Raw genomic sequence first — 19,465 nt, 5'->3', positions numbered from 1 at the left:
GTCCAAGCTCTATTTATAGAATGTGGAGGCTGCCGCAAACCAGAGAATCCAGCTGATTGAGTAGCATTAGGGGCAGTCTCCTCTCTGACTAGGAGTCAATATTTTAGCTTACTCGCTAAATGGTGTATTATGCATCCAGTACTATGTTCATATGTATTTTAATGTTTCTACCACCTATTAAACTACTACAAAAAGCTGGTTCTGCAGTACAAAGTATTAGCTGCTTATTGCCAATTTGATAACTGCACTGATTACATGAGCACTGTCTTAAAGGTACTTTTAATTACTTCTGGGGGAATTCTGCACCACAATGTAGTGCAGAATTTTGCAGAAATTAAAGTTGTGTGCGCAGAATTTTCTCCTCCTCCTCTCCTCCCACCCCCGAAATGGGCTGCAGAGATGTTGGCTGCCACTAGGGGCCACTAGACTCAGCAGAGCCCATCTCACAAATAGGTTCCCAGCAGTTGCAGTTCCCAGCATGCCCTGAAAGAAAGAGGTGGCATGCAGGAAACTGTGCAAACCCAGCATCAGCCTGTTTCTCTCTCTGGATCCCTAGACTCCAGGAAGGTAGGGGGTGAGTGTGTCTGGGCTGGAGGGGTGGCCCTGCATCTGGCCCCTAGGAGGAGGGGGTAATTGGGTTGGGGGGGGCCCTGCAGCTGAGCTCTGGGAGGTAGGGGATGTATTAACACTCTACTCCTGGGGGAATTTGTGTGTGTCTCTGTAGTATTATAGACATACTTGCTGACAAGTATTTTGAAATAAGTTAGTTACCAAAATAATTGAAACTGGTGTGATTATAGTGTTTTGACAAATTTTGCAGAATTTAAATTTTTTGGTGCAGAATTCTCTCGAGTATTTTAATATCTTTCTCCTATAAAGCTCTCTACACAGGAATCAGGTCACACAGGACACAGACTTCAACTCAAGTCTGCTAAAATTGAGAGTTAGCAAGAACCTACAGACAGACGATCCTATTAGAGCTGGTGACCTAGACATCCCTACCCAACCTCTTCTAGTTATTCTTGAGTCACAGCATGCTGGTCAAAGACTACAGTGCACTCTGTATACACACATCTTTTTATTTTTAATAAATTAAGTAGTATAGGCTCAGACTTTTACTCACATATACAGAACAGAAAACTCTGGGCCTGACCAAGTAACAAGCTACACTTCTCACCCAGGGAAAGGGTGCATGCCCTCTGTGTAACAGAACACTGAGAAGCCCTTAACTGGAAAGGTTGCTCCCCTGGGCAGCACAGTCCTTCACAATCACTAATTTAACTATAGCCACAAGAGTGCAGTACAAGCCAAGAGCCCAGCTGCATCCATTCTCCTGTGTCACTTCTGGATGGGTTGGTCTTCACCTCATTTTGATTAATACATTGTAACCACTTGATAAGTCAGGCAAAGCGCAGCAGTTATGCAAAATTATTCCACTGAAGAACACACATTGGACAACACATTATAGCATTGAAAAGGTACTTTTTTTTAAAGAGTTTAAATGACCAGATGCTTTTTTGCATCTCCCCTCAATATGGCAGTGGAACACATTCCACTTTTCCTCAGGTTTAGTCCAAAAACTTCCTGTTGGCATTGGCACCAAAGAGTGCCCCTCGGATTTCTGGCATCATCTGTTGAGAGAGCGGGTGCACCAGTTAAGAGGCTTTGTATAGAACAGCACAGTACTAACTACTAAAATAGTTAAGCACTAACACCAACTTAATATGCACAAAAGTTAAGAAATCCTAAGCTGCAGTTCCATGCTGGAGACATGAATGAACAAAGGACTTCTGTCAGTGCAGCCAACTCTTTAGGGGATTTACAAGTTCACCTGCCCGATATTGGTGGTGCTCTCTCACTGTGAGCAGACTACAATCACTAACACTGTTGCAGCCTGAGCCAGAGGGATCACCTGTTAAGCTCAGGCATGTGATCATCCCACCTAGATCAAATCCATTATCTGCATTAGTTATGGACACAGAATTGTTTCTAGATTAGCTTGCCCTAAATCTCTCCCAATGACAGAATTTAGTCTTTTGAATATGGAGGTCTATATTTCCAAAACCAAGATTCATTGGAGGCATGGTGGGGTTGCAAGGTCTTCCTTCTACACTGGACTTTAGAAGATTCTCACATTGTCTAGTGGAAGGGTTCTCTATTAGCCCATGTACTGCCACTAGCAGTGGAGTTTTACGAACACCATCTATTTTTGTACTATTCAGTTATAGGATCTTTCAGTGCAGTTTGGTTTTTTAGAGACTGTCTTTCAATAATCTAGCTTCTCAAGAACCTAGCTAAGCATAAAACTCTGAAGAGAGAATTTCTTACTGTGGTAGAGATGTGCTTCTCCCCAACCTCCATACAACCAGCTGGATAGTTTAATTTTCAAGTCTACTTTTTGCAACTGTTTGCTTGTCATCCATCTAAAAAGACTTGATTCCATAATAAGTTATTTTGAAGATTAAGAGGATGATTGAGACTAAGGGATGCTGACTTCACGATGAAGCTTTCCACCTTACCAATCAAGATGAACATGGCATGAAAGGAGACAGCCTAGCAGATTGAGTAGGGAGGGCTCCAACTCCCGCTTTCCCAAACTCACCTGCTGGGCTATGAGATCCAGCCGGCTTTCCAGGGTATTGGAAACCTTGATTTTACCATCACTGTTATAGATCTCAACACCTCCAGCACTAGAGAGAAAACAGACATTATAATAGACCTCAACTGGACAAAAAGCCACTCTCCCAAACAACTGCTAGAATGTGTGTTAAAGGGATGAATCAGTAGAAGTGCATGGCCTCCTTTCTGCCTTTAAATGGACTCCAATCTTACTCCCATTACACAGGAAGCTAAAATAACCTGATGAAGAGGATGAGAAAGCCCATACAATGGTGTTTGCAGAGCATCCTAATGGGTAAGGGTCATCACCACCTAGTGTTTTAAGGATAGATTGGACCTAGGGAAATTTTAGGTATGAAAAATGACTGACTGAAGTAACCAGCTGAGCCTCTTCTCCACCACCCAATAAATATAAATTATGCTATGAGGGTTAATTTTCAGATTTTAGGAAAAGAGGCAAGGGTACTATACAGATACCTGTAGAAGTGTTATTTCTTGTACAATTCACAGCTATGTAACAAGTTCATTAGATCTTAACTTGAGTGCATCATTCAAGTGTTCTTTTCTATGTTACGGAACGAATTTTCTGGCAGTTTTGGAGGAAAAAGCCTATGAGTTGGACACCTATAACCCATTCATTCCCTGTCAACTTTGTTCTTTGCTTTATGTTGAACCTTAAACTTGGGCTGCACTTGCATTCCTTTCAACTCTAACAGACTGAGAAGTTATACTGAGTTACTAACTGCTGTTGCCTAGACCAGTGCTTCTCAAAGCCGGTCCGCCACTTGTTCAGGAAAAGCCTCTGGTGGGCCAGGCCGTTTACCTGCCATGTCCACAGGTTCTGCCGATGGCGGCTTCTACTGGCCACAGTTCGCTGCTCCAGGCCAATGGGGGCCGCTTCCCGCAGCCCCATTGGCCTGGAGCGGCAAACTGCGGCCAGTGGGAGCTGCCGTCGGCTGAACCTGCAGACATGGCAGGTAAACAGCCCGGCCCCTTTCCCTGAACAAGCGGTGGACTGGCTTTGAGAACCACTGGCCTAGACCAAACATTCCCCTGCGCTGTGAATTGGTTTGGGGGCTGCAGCAAGATAACTATCATCTTTAGTTGCCTGGGAAACTGCACAGCAGGCAAGAGGATAGATCTTCAGTGTCAGGAGGAGTCAACTCCCATTAACTAGTGGCAGATGTGCTCTCAGTGGTACTCCTTTTGCCATTTCCCATAAGAGATGTTTCAGACTCCCTCAACAGTTAAGTGCATTGAATCGCCAACAAGTTACTACTCAGCACTAAAAGCTACTGTATTCCTTACATATCTTCTGGCAGGAATGTCTGCTGGTCAATGTGAACATCAATGTCTTTTTTGGTAGCAGCTTTGTAGATGGGGATGCTCTTCTGTACAGCAGCCTGGAACACAATAGATATTCCAATTCAGGCCAGAGATTTGAAAGACACATGGAGCCCTCTGCTAGCATTGCACAGAACTGATGGCTACTTAGTTTGCACGAGTGGACAGGCACAGAGGGGAAATAATCAGTTAGATGCCACAATCTCATTCATTAGTTCAGCCTCTCCAGGAAGGTGGTGCTGTAGGAAAAATGGTTGTGGCCTACCTACTTTGCAACACATTTACTCCTCCCTTTGAATCTTGAATCAGTAGCAGCTGCCATCATTCCTTATATTATGGCAGTATCTAAAGTTTGCTAGGTGCTTTTCAAACAGAGGAAGGCACTCCCCAACCTGAAGAGCATATAATGCAAGAGTTGAGGTATTTGCAACAGAAGTGTTTTACTTGGTAGTGAATCGCCCCAGCCCCACTGTCTTATGATCTTGCCTAACAGGTTCCAAGCAGGAGACCTTTGCAGTCACAATCCCCTGGCTTAGTTTTTGGGAGACATTTTATGCTACTGTAGCCAGAACCCCCTTACCTTAACCATAGAGAGATCCTGTTTCCGGCAACGGACATTCAATCTGGGCTCAAGCAGCTGGTAGAAACCCTATATGAGACAACTATAGTAAGAGGAGATGAAGGAAACTCCCATCATCTTATAATTGATTCATCTGCTGTTATTTTTGGGGGTTAGTTATAAGACTAAGCAACTTTCTGCCATTACTTATTTCATACAGTGAAGATGAAAGGTCATTGGTTACAAGTCCCCTTTTTATTGTCATTCTGAAATAGGACTGGCTATCGATTACTGGGCAACCCATGGGAACCAAAGGTTTTGTTCATGCAGGAAGTAAATAATCCTGATTTTGGGGTGCAACAGCAACTAAATCTGGACAACACTGAGGGTTGGTTGAGAAGAATGAGAAAAGGCAGGCTAAGAATCAAACAGTCAGACACTAGACTGAGCAAATATGCAGCTTCTAGTTAAGGCATGCAGCAGTCTTTGGTCTCTGAAGAGATACCACCAACTGTGCAAACTGTTACAGGAATAAGTGGACAGTACTACACGCTGGAGACCACAGAGAGCATCAGACTTCTGACCAAGACAAACGTTCATTCCAAAACACAGAGAGGTTGGGTCATGCAGTGTGCAAGTGAACAGCAACAGGCAGGGCCTGACAGCAAGACAGGCAATTAGAAGTACACTATTGATCCCTGCTATGGAGTAACGTAGACTACAGCTTTCAAGGCACCCTCAACACTGAGGGGTGGCAAGAGGAAAGAAATACTGGATCAAAACCAAGACTTGAAAGAGAACAGAAACTGTTAGACTGCAGAGGAGAAAACTAGAATGACACTTTAAAAAGTTCCTAACTAAAGGACAGGGGGTAATATTTATGACAAGCTCTTGTATTAGAGCAGTTGCCAGTGGTGGCCACTATAGTTGAGGTACAAGTTTCCATTAAAACCCTTACTTGCAAATGCAAGTATTCCAAAAGTAAAACTTATGGGGCTAAAAAAAAAGCCTAAAGTGGAATTTTTAGCCAGACATGTAGTTTAGGGGAGCAGCATCTATCAGACAGACAGATATACCAAACCACAGAAAAAACCCTGCTCAAAACTACAGCCATACAAGTCTGGATTTGGTGTAAAATTTGGAATGAAAACAGACAGGACTGTGCATTTTCCTAAACTTTGTGGGGGGTTGAAGGAGATATTTTCCAGAGTGTGCATTTGAGGAGCTCATCCTGAGTATGTGCAGTAGAAACTCGAGATGTGCACATCTCTCTCCTGAAGTGCACACTCCTGAGCTGTGCTCACTTAGGGACATCTTAAGATGCAGCAGTTATATTGTGTTTTGTGACCGTTACATTGTGTTTGTTTCTCTCATATTCAGATGAAAGTACTCAAGAATTTAAGCTTTCTGCTCCTCACCTCTTCCAAATCTCAAGTACACTGGGGCCTTGTGAGCTAAGACTGGAAAGTATAGCGAAAGTGGTAGTTTTAAATATGCCTATTCTAGGTAGTCTCCAAACAGCAGTAGTACTCCTACAGAGTGTTTGTGTTTGAGGCTAGGGATGCAGTCAGCCTTTTACTATGGCTTGAGTATTTTACCTGGAGAACCAGTCCATCCAGCAGAGTCTGGTACCTGGCACCATCCTTCACCACCTTGGCAAGTCTCTGCTTGGCCTCAGCCAGCAAATCCTACAGAAAGAAGAGATCAGGTCAGTAAAGTCCTCCTGTTTCTCCATTTGGTTCTATGCCTACCATCCTCCTGTACTCTTAGTGCAGCTATGCACCCTGCCAAGAAGCGAGCCTACAGTGCAGCTGATAATTCAATCCAGACCCTCCTCTCTGTGTGCACTGAGCAACAGCTTTCACAAAAGGTTTTCTTTCCCCACTACCCTGTTCAGTACCCAAAGTGAACGTTAACTACGAATTCCTTTTTACAGGCAAGGAAAAAATCATAGTACAGTAGAACCACAGTGTTATGAACACTAGAATTACAAACTGACCAGTCAACCACACACCTCATTTGGAACCAGAAGTACACACTCAGGCAGCAGCAGAGACCCTTCCCCGCCCCCTCCTCTTCTCCCCCCCTCCCTGTCCCCCCAGAACTAGTACAGTACTGTGTTAAACATAATCTACTAAAAAAATAAAAGGGAAAGCAGCATTTTTTCCTGCATAGTGAAATTTTAAAGCTGTGTTAAGTCAATGTTCAGTTGTAAACTTTTGAAAGAACAACCATGATGTTTTGTTCAGAGTTATGAACAACCTCCATTGCTAAGGTGTTCATAACTCTGAGGTTCTACTGTAGTAAAGGGTTACTTATCCACAAGCAATACCTATTCAGTTCATTAATGCTATGCTAGCTGAATGAGCTAGAGTTGTTTCTCCTACTGTCTGCTGCTTCAGGGTGTATTAACAGAAATGTCATATTTATGCAATGTGAGGTAATTGTCCCATTCTACTCAGCACTGGTAAGGCCTCAGCTGGAGAACTGTATCCAATTTTGGGCACTACATTTGAAGAAAGAGGTGGGCAAACTGGAGAGTCCAGAGGAGAGCAACAAAAATGGTAAGAGGTTTAGAAAATCTGACCTATTAAGAGGTTGAAAGAATTGGGGAAATTTAGTCTACAGAGAAGAGAAGCCTGAGGGGAGGCCATAAGTCTTAAAATATGTAAAAGTTTGTCATAAAGAGTATGGTGATCAATTGTTCCCCATGGCCACTGAGGGTAGGATAAGAAGTAATCAGCTTAGTTTGAAGCAAAGATGATTTAGGTTTGCTATTAAGAAAAACTTTCTAATTAATTATTAAGGCTAGTAAACCACTGGAACCAGGTTACCTAGGGAGGTTGTGGAATCCCCATCGCTAGAAGATTCTAAGAATGGATTAGACAAAACACTTGTCAGGGATGGTCTAGGTACAAATTATCCCCACCAAGATGAGATGGAATTAACATGGTGATATCCTGAGGTCCCCTCCAGCCCTACATTTCTATGATATACTACAGGCTGCCTTAGAGAGCAGTCAACTACAACTTCTTTTTCCTACCCCAAAATTGTACGGAAATCCTTCACATGCAAAATGCAAATCTGCAAAGTGATCATAACATTCTAGAACTGGCCAGGTCGAAGACTCCAGCCTGGGAAAATAGTACTGCCTACAATAGGTGACATTAAATTTAGACTGAATTCAGTACCAAAGAATAGTAGTATTTTTCTTGAGTGCTCACCTGGCTGTCTTCACTTTTGAGAAGTTATATACTCTAAGATAAGATCTATAAAGTAGTCAAAGCAGCATAGCACATCCTAAACATGGCCTAAGGGAGACTAATTATTCTCGCAGCCCAGATCCCTGTTCTATTAATTTTAATAGCTCCTAGCATCCTGTTTTCATTAATAAAAATATATACCTCTACCCCAATATAACGTGACCCAATATAACACGGGTTTGCATATAGCACGGTAACCCCGGGGCTCCGACAGCGATTTAAAGGGCCCAGGGCTCTGGCTGCTGCAGGGAGCCCTGGGCCCTATAAATAATCGCTGGAGCCTGCTGCTGCTACCCCGGAGCTGCGGCAGCAGGGCTCGGCCAGCGATTTAAAGGGCCCGTGCTCCCCACAGTGGCTGGAGCCTGGGGCTCTTTAAATCACCGCTGGAGCCCTGCCACCGCTACCCTGATATAACGGGTTTCACCTATAACGCAGTAGGGATTTTTGGCTCCCGAGGACCGCGTTATATCAGGGTAGAGGTGTACTTTGTTCATCAATCTATTGAAAGAGCTCAAGTAAATATGGCTGTGGACCTCTATTTGTCTGTGGTAAATTATGTAAAATGCTCCATCTGTCAGTGTAAACTTTGACATTAAAGTCTGGATTCTCCGTTCTGAGGCAACAGAGCATCAAGTCTTACTTCACAGAGGTCCTGCACCCTATTTTAGGGTCCATGTTTAAGGATTTCTGCTGCTGCCCTGTTACTCTCTTCCCAGCTACCACATCACCTCACCTTCAAATATTCTTTCCTCAATGCCCCAGAAAAATAAAATATCCTAAAGTCTCGATCTGAGTACAGTCCCCCCCCGCCCAAAAAAAACCCTGAAATGTTATGGTACGTATATAAATAGATGCAACCCCATGATGTGCTGTTGTATCGATATTTCCCTGCTTCTGTTTTAAAGGTTACAAGTGATTCCATGGGGCAGGAAAGTCTGTCTTGATAAACAAGAGGGTGTATTATGTTTTGAATGCTAGAGTATTAACAAGACCATCCCGAGTTCCCCTCACTGTCAAGCCTAGTTATGCCTTCTGCCCTAGAATCCAAAAATTCTGGAAGTTCCCTTCCCTTACTGGCCAGCCTTTTGGAGACCAAGTAACAAGAAGGTAAGACTGAGTTAGTACAATAGGACTTGAAATACTTTAAAATGAGGAAGGAAATGTCTTATGCACCATTCAGAAGCATGTGACTCTGTCAACTCAAAGCATGGTCAGGGAGAGATTATTCAACATAGATCGTTTCACAATGGAGTTAACTATTTCCTCACCCTTCTCCTCTAAATACACAGTATTAGAAATCTCAGCAAATTCACAATGGTTGACAAATGTGGCACTAGGATGAAAGAATCAAAGACCCTATATCTATGCTGATATCCCCTGCTACCAAATCCTTTTTCAGAACAGTGTTGTGAACAAGCAATACTACAGATGGTATTTTATTCTTCATTTCTGTAGTTCTCACAAACAGGACTATCTGATGGCTCAGCAGCATCACCTAGTATTTGAAACACACAAGAGTGTCTCTCAGACGGGACAAGGGACTTTACATATCGTGTGATTGGCAGGTTATTCTCACAGAAGCTATAACTGAGGCCTTTCGTAACATTGCAGTATGGCTACTGTTATTCACAGTAAATGTAACCGATATATTATCTCTGACAAGATGATTACAGGGGTTATAAGTCTTCATGCTCCCAGGCATAAACTGTCCACCAGACAGACCAAGAGGAAAGCCTTTCCATCCATCCTGGGCCACTGTTGGAGACAGTCAGTCCACTATGTGGATTTTTCTGGTAGTATTTATTTACAGGAAGTGCTTGTCAAGCTTGCTGAAGCCCAGCCATTCAGTATCACTGCATACATTCAGTTCTAGTTGCCTGAAGCAACATGGCATTTTGTGGGCCTCTTGTCACCCAGTTGCTTCCTCTTTTTGCACTCAGTTGTGTAAGAGACATTTCCCATTCTGTGAATAAAAGATCAGCTGCTGTCCAGGGCTGAACTCAACCACAGACTGCCACTGAGATTCCTGGCAGACAGATCTCTTCCCTAAACAGCAAAGTGTAGCGGTGAAAACACAATACTAGTGTATGCCAAAAAAGCCTGACTTCACATGTACAGAAGGCCACCAACTAAGAATGTTTTTTTAAAGACAGCTAGCAACACCAGTTTTTTAGTCTACATATGCTTCAAGTACGTATCTCATTTGATCACTATAAAAAATAAAATAATAAAATAAATCAGATGCTTGTTTAATGGTTGGATCAGGTAATTCCTTAACTTCTGATGGGGAGAATCCCCTGTCCCTTTATTATAGAGGCAATATATACTCACTGAAATAAGGTCGTCTCTTGCCTTGAGGACCTTCAATCTTGCCTGATTCATCAGGTTGGACATCTGACTGCAAGTTGCATGGAAAAATTGAATCAGTGCATCAAGCTTTAGATGGCGATAGTGGCGCAGCAAATATTTTAACTGCATGCTTTACATGTTAGAGCAACACACTGTGTGTTGAACGCAAGCCAGTTCACTTATTGGAATCTGCTTCAAGAGCAGCTATGATAAATTCCTCGCTTACTATAAAAGCCATCCTGTGTGCATTGAATTTGCATGAGTGACAACAAAAACAGAAAAACTACTCAAGAGAAACTAGCCACCAAGACCAGTACTGATAGAATTAGTTGTGCCAGCGATGGAGCAGGACAGAGCATAAAGAGTTTGTTAGACCCCTCCACCACATCTGCTGTTCTCTTTAGGTATTATCCCTGCACTTTGCTTGGGACTATTTATAATTAGCCTATGGCTGACGTATCTGAAGCTTACCAGCAAGGCCCCTCATGTACCCTCAGCTCCTGGAAGAGAGAGTTTTCTCTTCCCTACCTTACCACAAATCAATCCAGAATCTTTCACTTGGGGAAGAGCTGGAGTCTATTACCTATCCACCCCTTAGGCTCAATTTATTGGGACATGTTTTCCTGTAAGGAGCATCAATGCCAGGTCAGCTTCACTTTGCTGCCATAAGAGTTGCCAATTTTGATGCGTTTGGGAAAGCTGTAAACAGTAGCAACAGTGTCTCTGCAGATTCAGGAAGATTATAGTGCCTCAAGTCCACATTCAAATTTTCTTCTCAACAGTAAGGATTTAAACCTTTTCTGCAGAAAGTGAATTTTCACATATGAAAAATGTTTAGCTACGTCCTCTCCACTTGCTAGCGAAAGATTGTTTGTGTATCGCTGGCAAGCTGCTGATTTTTTCAAGCTCTGTTGTAGGCCAGGCGGCCTAAGTGACTTACATTTTCTTCTGTTGTTCAATTTGTTTTTCCTTCTTTTCATAGTACTCCATGATTTTCAGTCTCTGTGTCTGCACCAGGCGACCCTTCTCAATGTTGAACTCTTCTTCTGCCTACAGAGAAACAGTCACACAGTTGAAATTGAGAGACTTTTAGAAGATACTCAGTTCAATTCACTTCACTTCACTAAACTAAAGGCTAGGTGATGAGACTCAAGGTACTAATTAAGCAAAGCATTTAAGCGTGTACCTTAAATCTCACTGAAGTCAGTGGGATTTAAGCATGTTCTTTGCTGAACCAGGGTCTTACTAATTGCTGCTCCGTTAATCTGAGCGCTGCAATATCCTTGTTTGGCACCTATCATTTGCTTTCCTGTCCAGTTTTGATTCCTGAAATAGGGATGATATACAATTCTCAAGTATCAGCTAGTGAGCAAAGACTAGTAGGCTAACTAGGAGTAACCAGAAGTCCAATCCACGACACTTGTTCTGCCTGAACTCTAGAATTGGTTTAATCTTTGACTGCAGCAGTAAAGGCGATGGGAGAGATTCTGAAAGAATCACTAAATATTATAACTGTCAACGTAGCACAGTTATTTTACTGTTCTTGAACCACTTACCATTAAGCCTTAAACAAGGATACACGTGGGAGTTACTATCTTCTTAGAGCATGTTTGGTCCCCTCACATATGAAAACGTGGTAAGAGCTGTACACTATTTACAAATACACAGCTACAAAAGTGTTGTGAGTCTTGACTATTTACCCATACTTTGAGAGAAGCGACAGGGCCCATTTTAGATTTAAGAAATAAGAAATAATAAGCAATGTATTTGCTTAGTCACTTTGCATAAGCATTTCTAGTATGTAAACTACTGTGCTAAACTGATCATATTCACAATCTCATTTCAACAAGACATTGGCTATCATTCCAACGGATCCATACATTAGACCTTCTTTGCCAATATGAACTGATATAATTGGCCCTAATGTGTAATGTAGTCAACCACTAATGATTGATTAGTGGATCCTTACAACTTTGGCATAATGCATTCCATTTCGTTAACATAGAAGCGTTCATGCTTTCCCCCCAACTCTATTTAAATCTATGCTGTGGTTCCTTAACATGGCTGCAAATCATAGCTGGCAATGGATTAACTGTCCTATTTTGATTCAGGAATAAGAGCATCCACACACAGATTTACACCAAAAACAAGAAGTGAGAATTAAAACCAATTTAGTTATTTTGGTGAAAGTTTGTGTGTACACAAGCCTTAAGTAAAACAAATGTAGAAATGGGTCACTGAAGGTAGAGGGACAAATTTAACCCAGTTTGTTTTAGGCAAAATCCATGCTCACACTACCCTTAGCACCCCTGAAGTATTAACAAATCAACATGTGATCTTGCATATAAATGTGTTCACATCTACGCATTAATAAGGAGACTCCAGGTGAAAGGGCAGCTTCAGCTCAGTTCCCTTGATTGTATTAATTTGGCACAAACTAAAATATTTAACTGTATTCAGTAATTAACTTGCTCCAATACAGGAATTACATGACAAAAAAATAACGTGGCTTCTAGGAATATTGTAGAACTGTTTTTGATTGTATGACTGGGAAGCAATTCAGAATGTTAGATGCAATCCACCTCCTTTTGGAGTTCCTGATATTAAACCATCTAATGGCTTTGTTTGTTTGTTACCTTGGCATCTATTTCTTCAGCCTTTTCATTGGCTTCCTGCTCGATGAAAGCCATCATATGCTTGATCTGTAATAGAATAGACACAGTTACATTCTGCTGAGAAGCACTTGCTCGAGAAACAAACTTTTCCTTTGAACTCCACAATATTTCTACACACCCCTCAAATCCCTTCTCACATACAATAGTGGTTCTTGTTTTCCTCCTACCTAACAAGCAAACAAGTCACACGAGTTTAGAAGAGAAACAGCCAGAGGCTGTTTTAGACAAGGTTCCATCTAACACCATTTCTCTGGATAGCATCAGCAGCTCTTCCCTGGATTATAAGCAGGGCTTTGGAGCTGTGCTCCGGCTCCGCTCCAGCTCCAGGCAAAAACCTGCAGCTCCACTGCTCCGGAGCTGCTCCGCGCTCCAGCTCCGGGCTTCACTCCAAAGCCCTGATTATAAGTATACTTAAAGAGTTTTGCAATAGTCTGTGGTGGGTGGGGAGAAGCTTAAAGTGCATTATGAACTGCTTCAAGGACCTGCATACATGAACCTTTCTAGCTAGAGCCATTTAAAAACAACAACATTTGACCTGTACATGCAACAGTCAGGGGACCAAGTTGCAATATGATTCCAGTATGTTGTAAACTTCACTGTTCTGTGACTGAGCTAGAAGTTCAAACTAAAGCCTTGGGCATGTTCAATAGCAGTCCCAACTACACTGCAACTTGAAACTATGTTGTAACCAACTCTGGGCAACAGTATGCTAATCATTGAGTGGCCTATTCTGTACAGACAGTTTCAGTATACAGACAGTGGTGAAGAGACTTTTCTTGGACAAGGCAAGCCACAGCAACATGCAGGAAGGATTCCCATTTACATCCTTTGTACACATGACCTCAGATTCTTTTCTCTGTGTAGGAAGATAGGTCAACGTGTGCAGTAGAGCATGTGATTCAGGGGATGAGAGGAAAGTGAAGTGAGTAGACAGGCCATAGATGGAGAAGTTCAGACACACAAGGCAGAACAAGTGGATGAAGAGTGTGTTCTGAAAACACAAACAACAAATCGGATTTGGATTCAGAGATTATATGACTCCAAGTGTTAGTTATGGGCCCACTTTGTGGATAGAATCATTGGGCCACAGCTTTCTAAAATCCTCTGAAGTTCAGAGCATAGGGACCATTATAAAAGAAGGAATCTCAGTTCTTCAGAGGAAAGTGATTCTGGCATGAATAGTGATTTTAGCAATGACCAGATCAAACCAAGGATGAACTCTGGCTTTGTTTCAGAGAGCAGAACTGGGAGTGGGTGGGGAGGGAAAGAGTTAGCAATTGAGTTAATTTTCTGATTTTAGGAGCCAAACTAAGCTGGAAGCAGAGCATCTCAGTGGGACTCAGAATACAAATTGGGAATACCCACTGCTAGGAGGGATGACCAGTTTGTTATGTAGCATCATACTACTTGGCAGAATTAGTTCTGGCAGCACTAGGATTACATTGGGTGCCTCAAGAAACTCTGCCTCCTTACTCAGAGGATAAGAGAGAAATTATGTGACACTACAGAGTTTCCCCATGTTGCCATCTCAGTAGCACATAGCATTGCCTGCAAACATCAAAAAGTATCCTATTACTGTGAAAAGCTTGAGTTCTCAGACCAAGGGGATCAAAAGCTCATTTTGTTTTTTGCAGAATGCAAAAAACAAGATGGGACTTCCACATCTCTAAATAGTGTAAGTTTTAATAGGACATTTGGCAAACAGTTTTATTTTTGTAAAAGAGAGCTTAGTTTCTCCCAAAATTGATGGCCCTTACCCAAGAGTTTCCTAGAGAAAGAAGGCTGGTGGATTTTTCAAGAATTGTAATAGTCTTTGATTAAATTCCCACAGACGGTAGGTAATTTATTAAGTTAGCATTAAAAGGGCTTGCTTACTATTCAACCAACTGCAACACAATTTTCTAACTATGGTCTGCAGAATGAATCAAGTATTGGAAGTGGTCATGGGAGAGTCTCTTAAAAACTGAAAATATTGAGCATATTGAAAGTGATACGGTCAAACTGCTTCCTACCTCTACCAGGGCCTATACTGACCTGTCATACAGTTTACTGTGTTTTATATTTTCAGTTAATACAAGGATAGGATCATCCCCTACTTTTTAGCGGAACAAAATCCCATTACAGATATATTACAGTTGTTAGATTTGAATACAGAACAGAGCTCCAGTGTTAGGATCTATTCCCCTTCCAATGTCAAAGCTCACCCTTCAAGTTCAGTCCCATAGTGACTAACAGTGCCAGCTCAAGTTATGATAACTGAGGACATGCCAAAAAGTTTGGTTGTGCAAATGAAGGTAGGGAGCTAAGGGAGGATCTTCAAAAGGCAAATAGGGATGCTAAGTTACTGTTTGTGTAATCACTACACAGTGGTCCTTTGCCAATCAGATTTGCTGAATGAGAAGGGAAGAGATGCAGTAAGTGTTTATGGGACCTGAAAAGGAACTGCTGATCCCACATCAAACCTGTCTGATCTGCCCATCACTTGAGAGGAAACTTCACTGACCAGCATTGACTGGCTCTGTGCAATTTTCATCACTGTGCACCATTTGCAATTCAGGTCAGACCAGTTGTTATCAAGGATACTATTTACTGTCAATGAGAACAGTGTGTGTCCGGACTCAAAAGGACAGCCTGATAGCTTAAAAACACCAAGCCTTCAGTGGAAATTTACAAAGGAGCAGCACAAACTAAGCTGCTGTTGACAGCTGACTGCTTTCCCTCCAGATCTGAAGTACAAAAGTCATTAAACAATTGAAGAGTCTACACGCTTTAGGAGCCAGACTATAAGTGAGTACTGCTCAGCCATTATAACCAAATTCAAGTTTACACCTAATTTCTGTAGGAAATAATCTAATGTCATGTGCAAAACACCAGATGAGTGTTAGGGTGATCTGATACTTGCACAATAATATGATAAAAACAAGATCAACCATGACCACTTCCATCATCTCTTGTCTTCAGAAGCCATCCAAATACTTTAGCAGCCTGTCAACACAGGAGCTCCCAATGCTACTGGGAGATGTGTTGAGCTTCCAATACAAGTTTTGATATTTTTTTTTAAATGCCATTGTTCAGTCTGCAGTCAGATCCCCTTATTCACCGGCTAGCATGGGTATTATTCATAGGATTTTCCAGTTGCTGTTTCTCCATGGTACAAGGCTGTCACTGTTCTTCCTTCAGCAGACACTCTTTAAATGGGGGAAGGGAGAGGTTTCTTACTCAGCTACCTTTGCCAGGAGTGTAGCAATAGGTTACCAATATCTCTGTCATCCCAGTCAGCAGGGGATAAGACAGCTTTTATTTTTGACGACTATTGTTTTAATGAGTAGTTTCATACCTTGACAAAAAAACATGTCCACTTTGAATGGAGAGAGAGAAGCAAGCTTCTCTTCCTAACCCGGGCTTTGGTTATTAATGCAATCCCTAAGTTGATGGGGGGTGGCTAGAGCCCCCCAGCACTTTCCAGCACCAACTGCACTGGTGTGGTCAGCACCGCCACCAATGCAGCTGCTCCTCGCCCAGGTCCTGGGCATGGTGACAGCAGCAATACAAGACTTTTAGGGCAGGAAATGAGGGAGGATCCCACAGCCCATGGGGAGACCTGAGGATGGGTGGATGTCTTGGCCCACGGCCCTGAACTCTGCCCCCAAAGCTCCCCACGGCCTCAGCCATCGGCAGCCCCAGGACTGTGCGGTGTATTCTCTAGCCGTTAGAGTGAGAACTTTCTGTCCTAGTGATAGAAAACTCTTGTGCTTTGGAATCTCGAGGCCTGTGTTTTGGACATGAAACGTGAGTTGCAAACCTCAGGTGTAGAGCGGTTGTTATTATTAGTCCATGCTGACGTGTGAGTGACAGGACATCAACTACACCACTGAACTGTGTCGGTACTTCAGGGGTCAGTGTTTAAATAAAGATTATTTGACCTGGTCACTAGATTTTATACAATAAACAAAACCATGAACCTGCCCCCGCCCCTGTCACCAGGGCCCGAGCCCCTGGCACGGCCCAGGCGAGAGCAAAAGGGTCGGGGAGGAGGAGCAGCGCCAGCGAGAGACCGGAGGAAGAATCGCGCCGGGCCCCGCGCCCCGGCCTGACCCCGCCCCCCGAGCAGCCGGGCCGGGCCCGGTACCTGTTTCTGGACGTCGGCATCGCTGAGCGCCATGGCTGCGGCGGCGGGAGAAGGGCGGCGGGTGACGGTTGCCGGGGTCACTCGGGCTCTTCAGGCTCTGACTGAATCAAATCCGGGCCGGTCGGGTCACAGATGCGGGGGCTGCGTCACTCCAACCCCGCCCACCGCCACTGCCCTGCGCCAATGGGAACCGAGGCGCGGGGTGACGTCTTCGGGCAGGCCGCGCATGCGCGCTGGAGCCCTATATCGTGTGACTTGGTGAGACCGGGGGGCGGAGCCGCCCCAGCCAGGGAGTTGATCCCTGTCCTAGTTACCAGCCCGGAACAAGCCTGTCAGTGTTAGGAGGTGACACAGCAGTGGTGACCCGGGGGGCTGCGGCGCTTGCTCAGTTTGGTATTTTTCTTACAGCCCAAGCACCTGGAAGCATTTCACTACAGGAGAATTGCACCATTCATTTAAAAAAAAACAACATTCCCAGGGCTGTGGTTGCCAAAAAGGCTTGAAAATCTGAAAAGACCCCAAACCAGAAGGCAAATAAATAATCTGACATTATTTTCTAAAATCTTAATATTTTTCAGTGCTTTGGGTTGGCAGCAGTGCATCACGGGACGGCACGGTGGATGGGGCATTCCAGGCACGGTGTAGTATGGAAGAATACAAGAAGCCAAGGTCAGGAAGAGACAGGGAGCATAAAGGTGGCAAGAGGCTGGGCAAGATGAAGCAAGAACTTGTAGATGCATATATGGATGGTTTTATGATGCCTCCTGGGGGCACTGAGGGCCACTATACTTTTATGGCTTAGAGCTACAGTTCCAGAATTTCATTACAGAAGTACATCAGAGATACAATAACTAGATTTGTTGCCTCCTCTCTCTTGCCTGATATTTTGTTACCTAAATTATTCCTCATCCACCTTTTTGGGGAGCATTCTCAAATACTGTGTCCATTCTTACATGGCCGAGAATTCTGGTGGGTTTTTTTTTAAATTCTTTCTGTGTGTCCAGATTTAAAACAGCTTCCCCCAGCCATATATATTTATTCTGGTTTGCAGAATTACTGGAAAATAGCACTATTCAGTTACGTAATGAATATTTGTCACATTCATACTTCTCCCTACATTTCGGGTTGTCTCTGTTTACTGAACATTTACAGTGCCTCAAACCAAATAATGTTCTGACACAAGCTAATTATCTTAACTCATCTAATGAAATAATAGTACAAGAGATTATGGCAGCTATTTGAATTAATCTTTAATCTTTATGAAAGTTGTCAAGTCATTAAATACAGAAGAAAATATACACAGACCTTTTTTTAAAGTTCAGGAGTTTCTAGTGTAGGAAGCAACTTGGACATTATAACATGATCACGTTTAAAGTAACTTCACAAAGAATCAGAACAGTATTATATTTAGTGTTGGTTGTCCAAACAAAGTTTCCATACTTTACTCTCTCCTTGTACTTAATTTAAAAAAAAGATCCCAGACTTGCCATTATCTTCTTCTTTCTTAGCTCTCCAGAAATTCTGTAAGCTATAACCTGTACCTATGTGGACTGGATCGCAGACATGCAGTTACGCTTTTGTAAAAGCTTCTGTCATCATTATTTCAAGTAATTTTTTTCTGCAGAATTTCCTAAAAAGATCACCAACAAGTATACAATTGTCGATTACCAAATTTCCTGCTGGAATTATTATCTAGATAATTATATATTTTTTTATCCTTCCTACCATAACAGGTATGTGTACCACTGTTCTCTAGTGGATGGACTATGAGATGTTCTTGTGTGTGTAATCATCATAAACATACATTCTGTACTGAGGACGGTTGCACTGACCAGAGTCACCTGGTTGATGGTGTTGCACCAGCCATCATGAAGTGAAGTTCCCAGATCTGGCTCAATCCTGCAGATCCACAAATCTCTGGAGAGGCCTCATGAGTGGCACTAGGTAGGGTCAGAGCGTGCACCCCTTTACATGTCCCTAGGGAGTTTGAGAACACAGTGTGAGGTGCTGTTTTGTTTGTTCATCCAGGTGACATGGCTGATGAGCATGCAACACCACTTTTTAATAAAATGAGTGATTGAAGGAAGGACAGAGCTCTTCATAACTGTGACATTTCACTCAAAGTCAAACCACTTTATACTCAGTATTTGGTGCTGAAAGTGCACATGGAATGCCTCTAGCAGCTCCAAGTCTGCCAGGAAATTGTGTAAGAGTGAGAGATTATCTTGCCACCTAGTGGCACAGTTTACAAACTATTTATTGAACTCTAAAAATGTGATATCAGCTGAAGTATGAACATTTAAGTGTTGGAGATCATGTCATCCTTTTGTCTCTGAAACCTATGCAGGATATCAAGCCTAAAATTAGTGTACAAGCATCTACAAGTTTGTGAGGGATGAAAACAAATTTGGGTCTTACATAGGCTTGCCACTTTTTCAACTGGCAATAGTGTGATATTGTGGTATTTCTCCTAGTGCATGTCAAAAAAAAAATCCTATTTTTCAACAATGTCCTTGTTTTGTATGAA

The 19,465-nt window shown here is 42.8% G+C and overlaps 1 protein-coding gene and 1 long non-coding RNA gene across 3 annotated transcripts; one reads left to right on the top strand and one right to left on the bottom strand.

Moving 5' to 3' along the window:
* Positions 1 to 1,063: 1,063 nt before the first annotated feature.
* Positions 1,064 to 17,093, bottom strand: ATP6V1E1 (ATPase H+ transporting V1 subunit E1). Its single transcript, XM_039546045.1, has 9 exons — positions 16,939 to 17,093; positions 12,771 to 12,836; positions 11,075 to 11,184; positions 10,117 to 10,183; positions 6,121 to 6,210; positions 4,544 to 4,612; positions 3,928 to 4,022; positions 2,603 to 2,690; positions 1,064 to 1,631 (listed from the first exon to the last, which is right to left on the bottom strand). Exons 1-9 carry the CDS (start codon positions 16,969 to 16,971, stop codon positions 1,569 to 1,571), a joined length of 681 nt encoding a protein of 226 aa, XP_039401979.1. The 5' UTR covers positions 16,972 to 17,093; the 3' UTR covers positions 1,064 to 1,568.
* Positions 17,094 to 17,178: 85 nt separating this feature from the next.
* Positions 17,179 to 19,465, top strand: LOC120408901. Of its 2 annotated transcripts, none has more exons than XR_005601002.1 (4): positions 17,179 to 17,283; positions 17,517 to 17,607; positions 18,672 to 18,882; positions 18,967 to 19,465. It is a non-coding gene; the product is annotated as an uncharacterized LOC120408901 (long non-coding RNA). The 2 variants fall into 2 exon arrangements; XR_005601004.1 differs by having other exon boundaries at positions 17,193 to 17,326.

Source organism: Mauremys reevesii, linkage group 1, assembly GCF_016161935.1.
Source record: "Mauremys reevesii isolate NIE-2019 linkage group 1, ASM1616193v1, whole genome shotgun sequence".
Classification (NCBI taxonomy): Eukaryota; Metazoa; Chordata; order Testudines; family Geoemydidae; genus Mauremys; species Mauremys reevesii.
The sequence above is the reverse complement of the archived record's forward strand: the minus strand, read 5'-3'. Positions and strand labels throughout refer to the sequence as shown.

Bases quoted from the DNA above. Each gene is read 5' to 3' on its own strand.
- ATP6V1E1 (XM_039546045.1), bottom strand. From the start codon at position 16,971: ATGGCGCTCAGCGATGCCGACGTCCAGAAACAG. The intron at 11,185-12,770 runs GTAACAAACAAA...GTTTCTCTGTAG, and splicing joins CTGAAGAAATAGATGCCAAG to GCAGAAGAAGAGTTCAACAT. The intron at 6,211-10,116 runs GTGAGTATATAT...TTCTTTCTGTAG, and splicing joins CAAGAGACGACCTTATTTCA to GATTTGCTGGCTGAGGCCAA.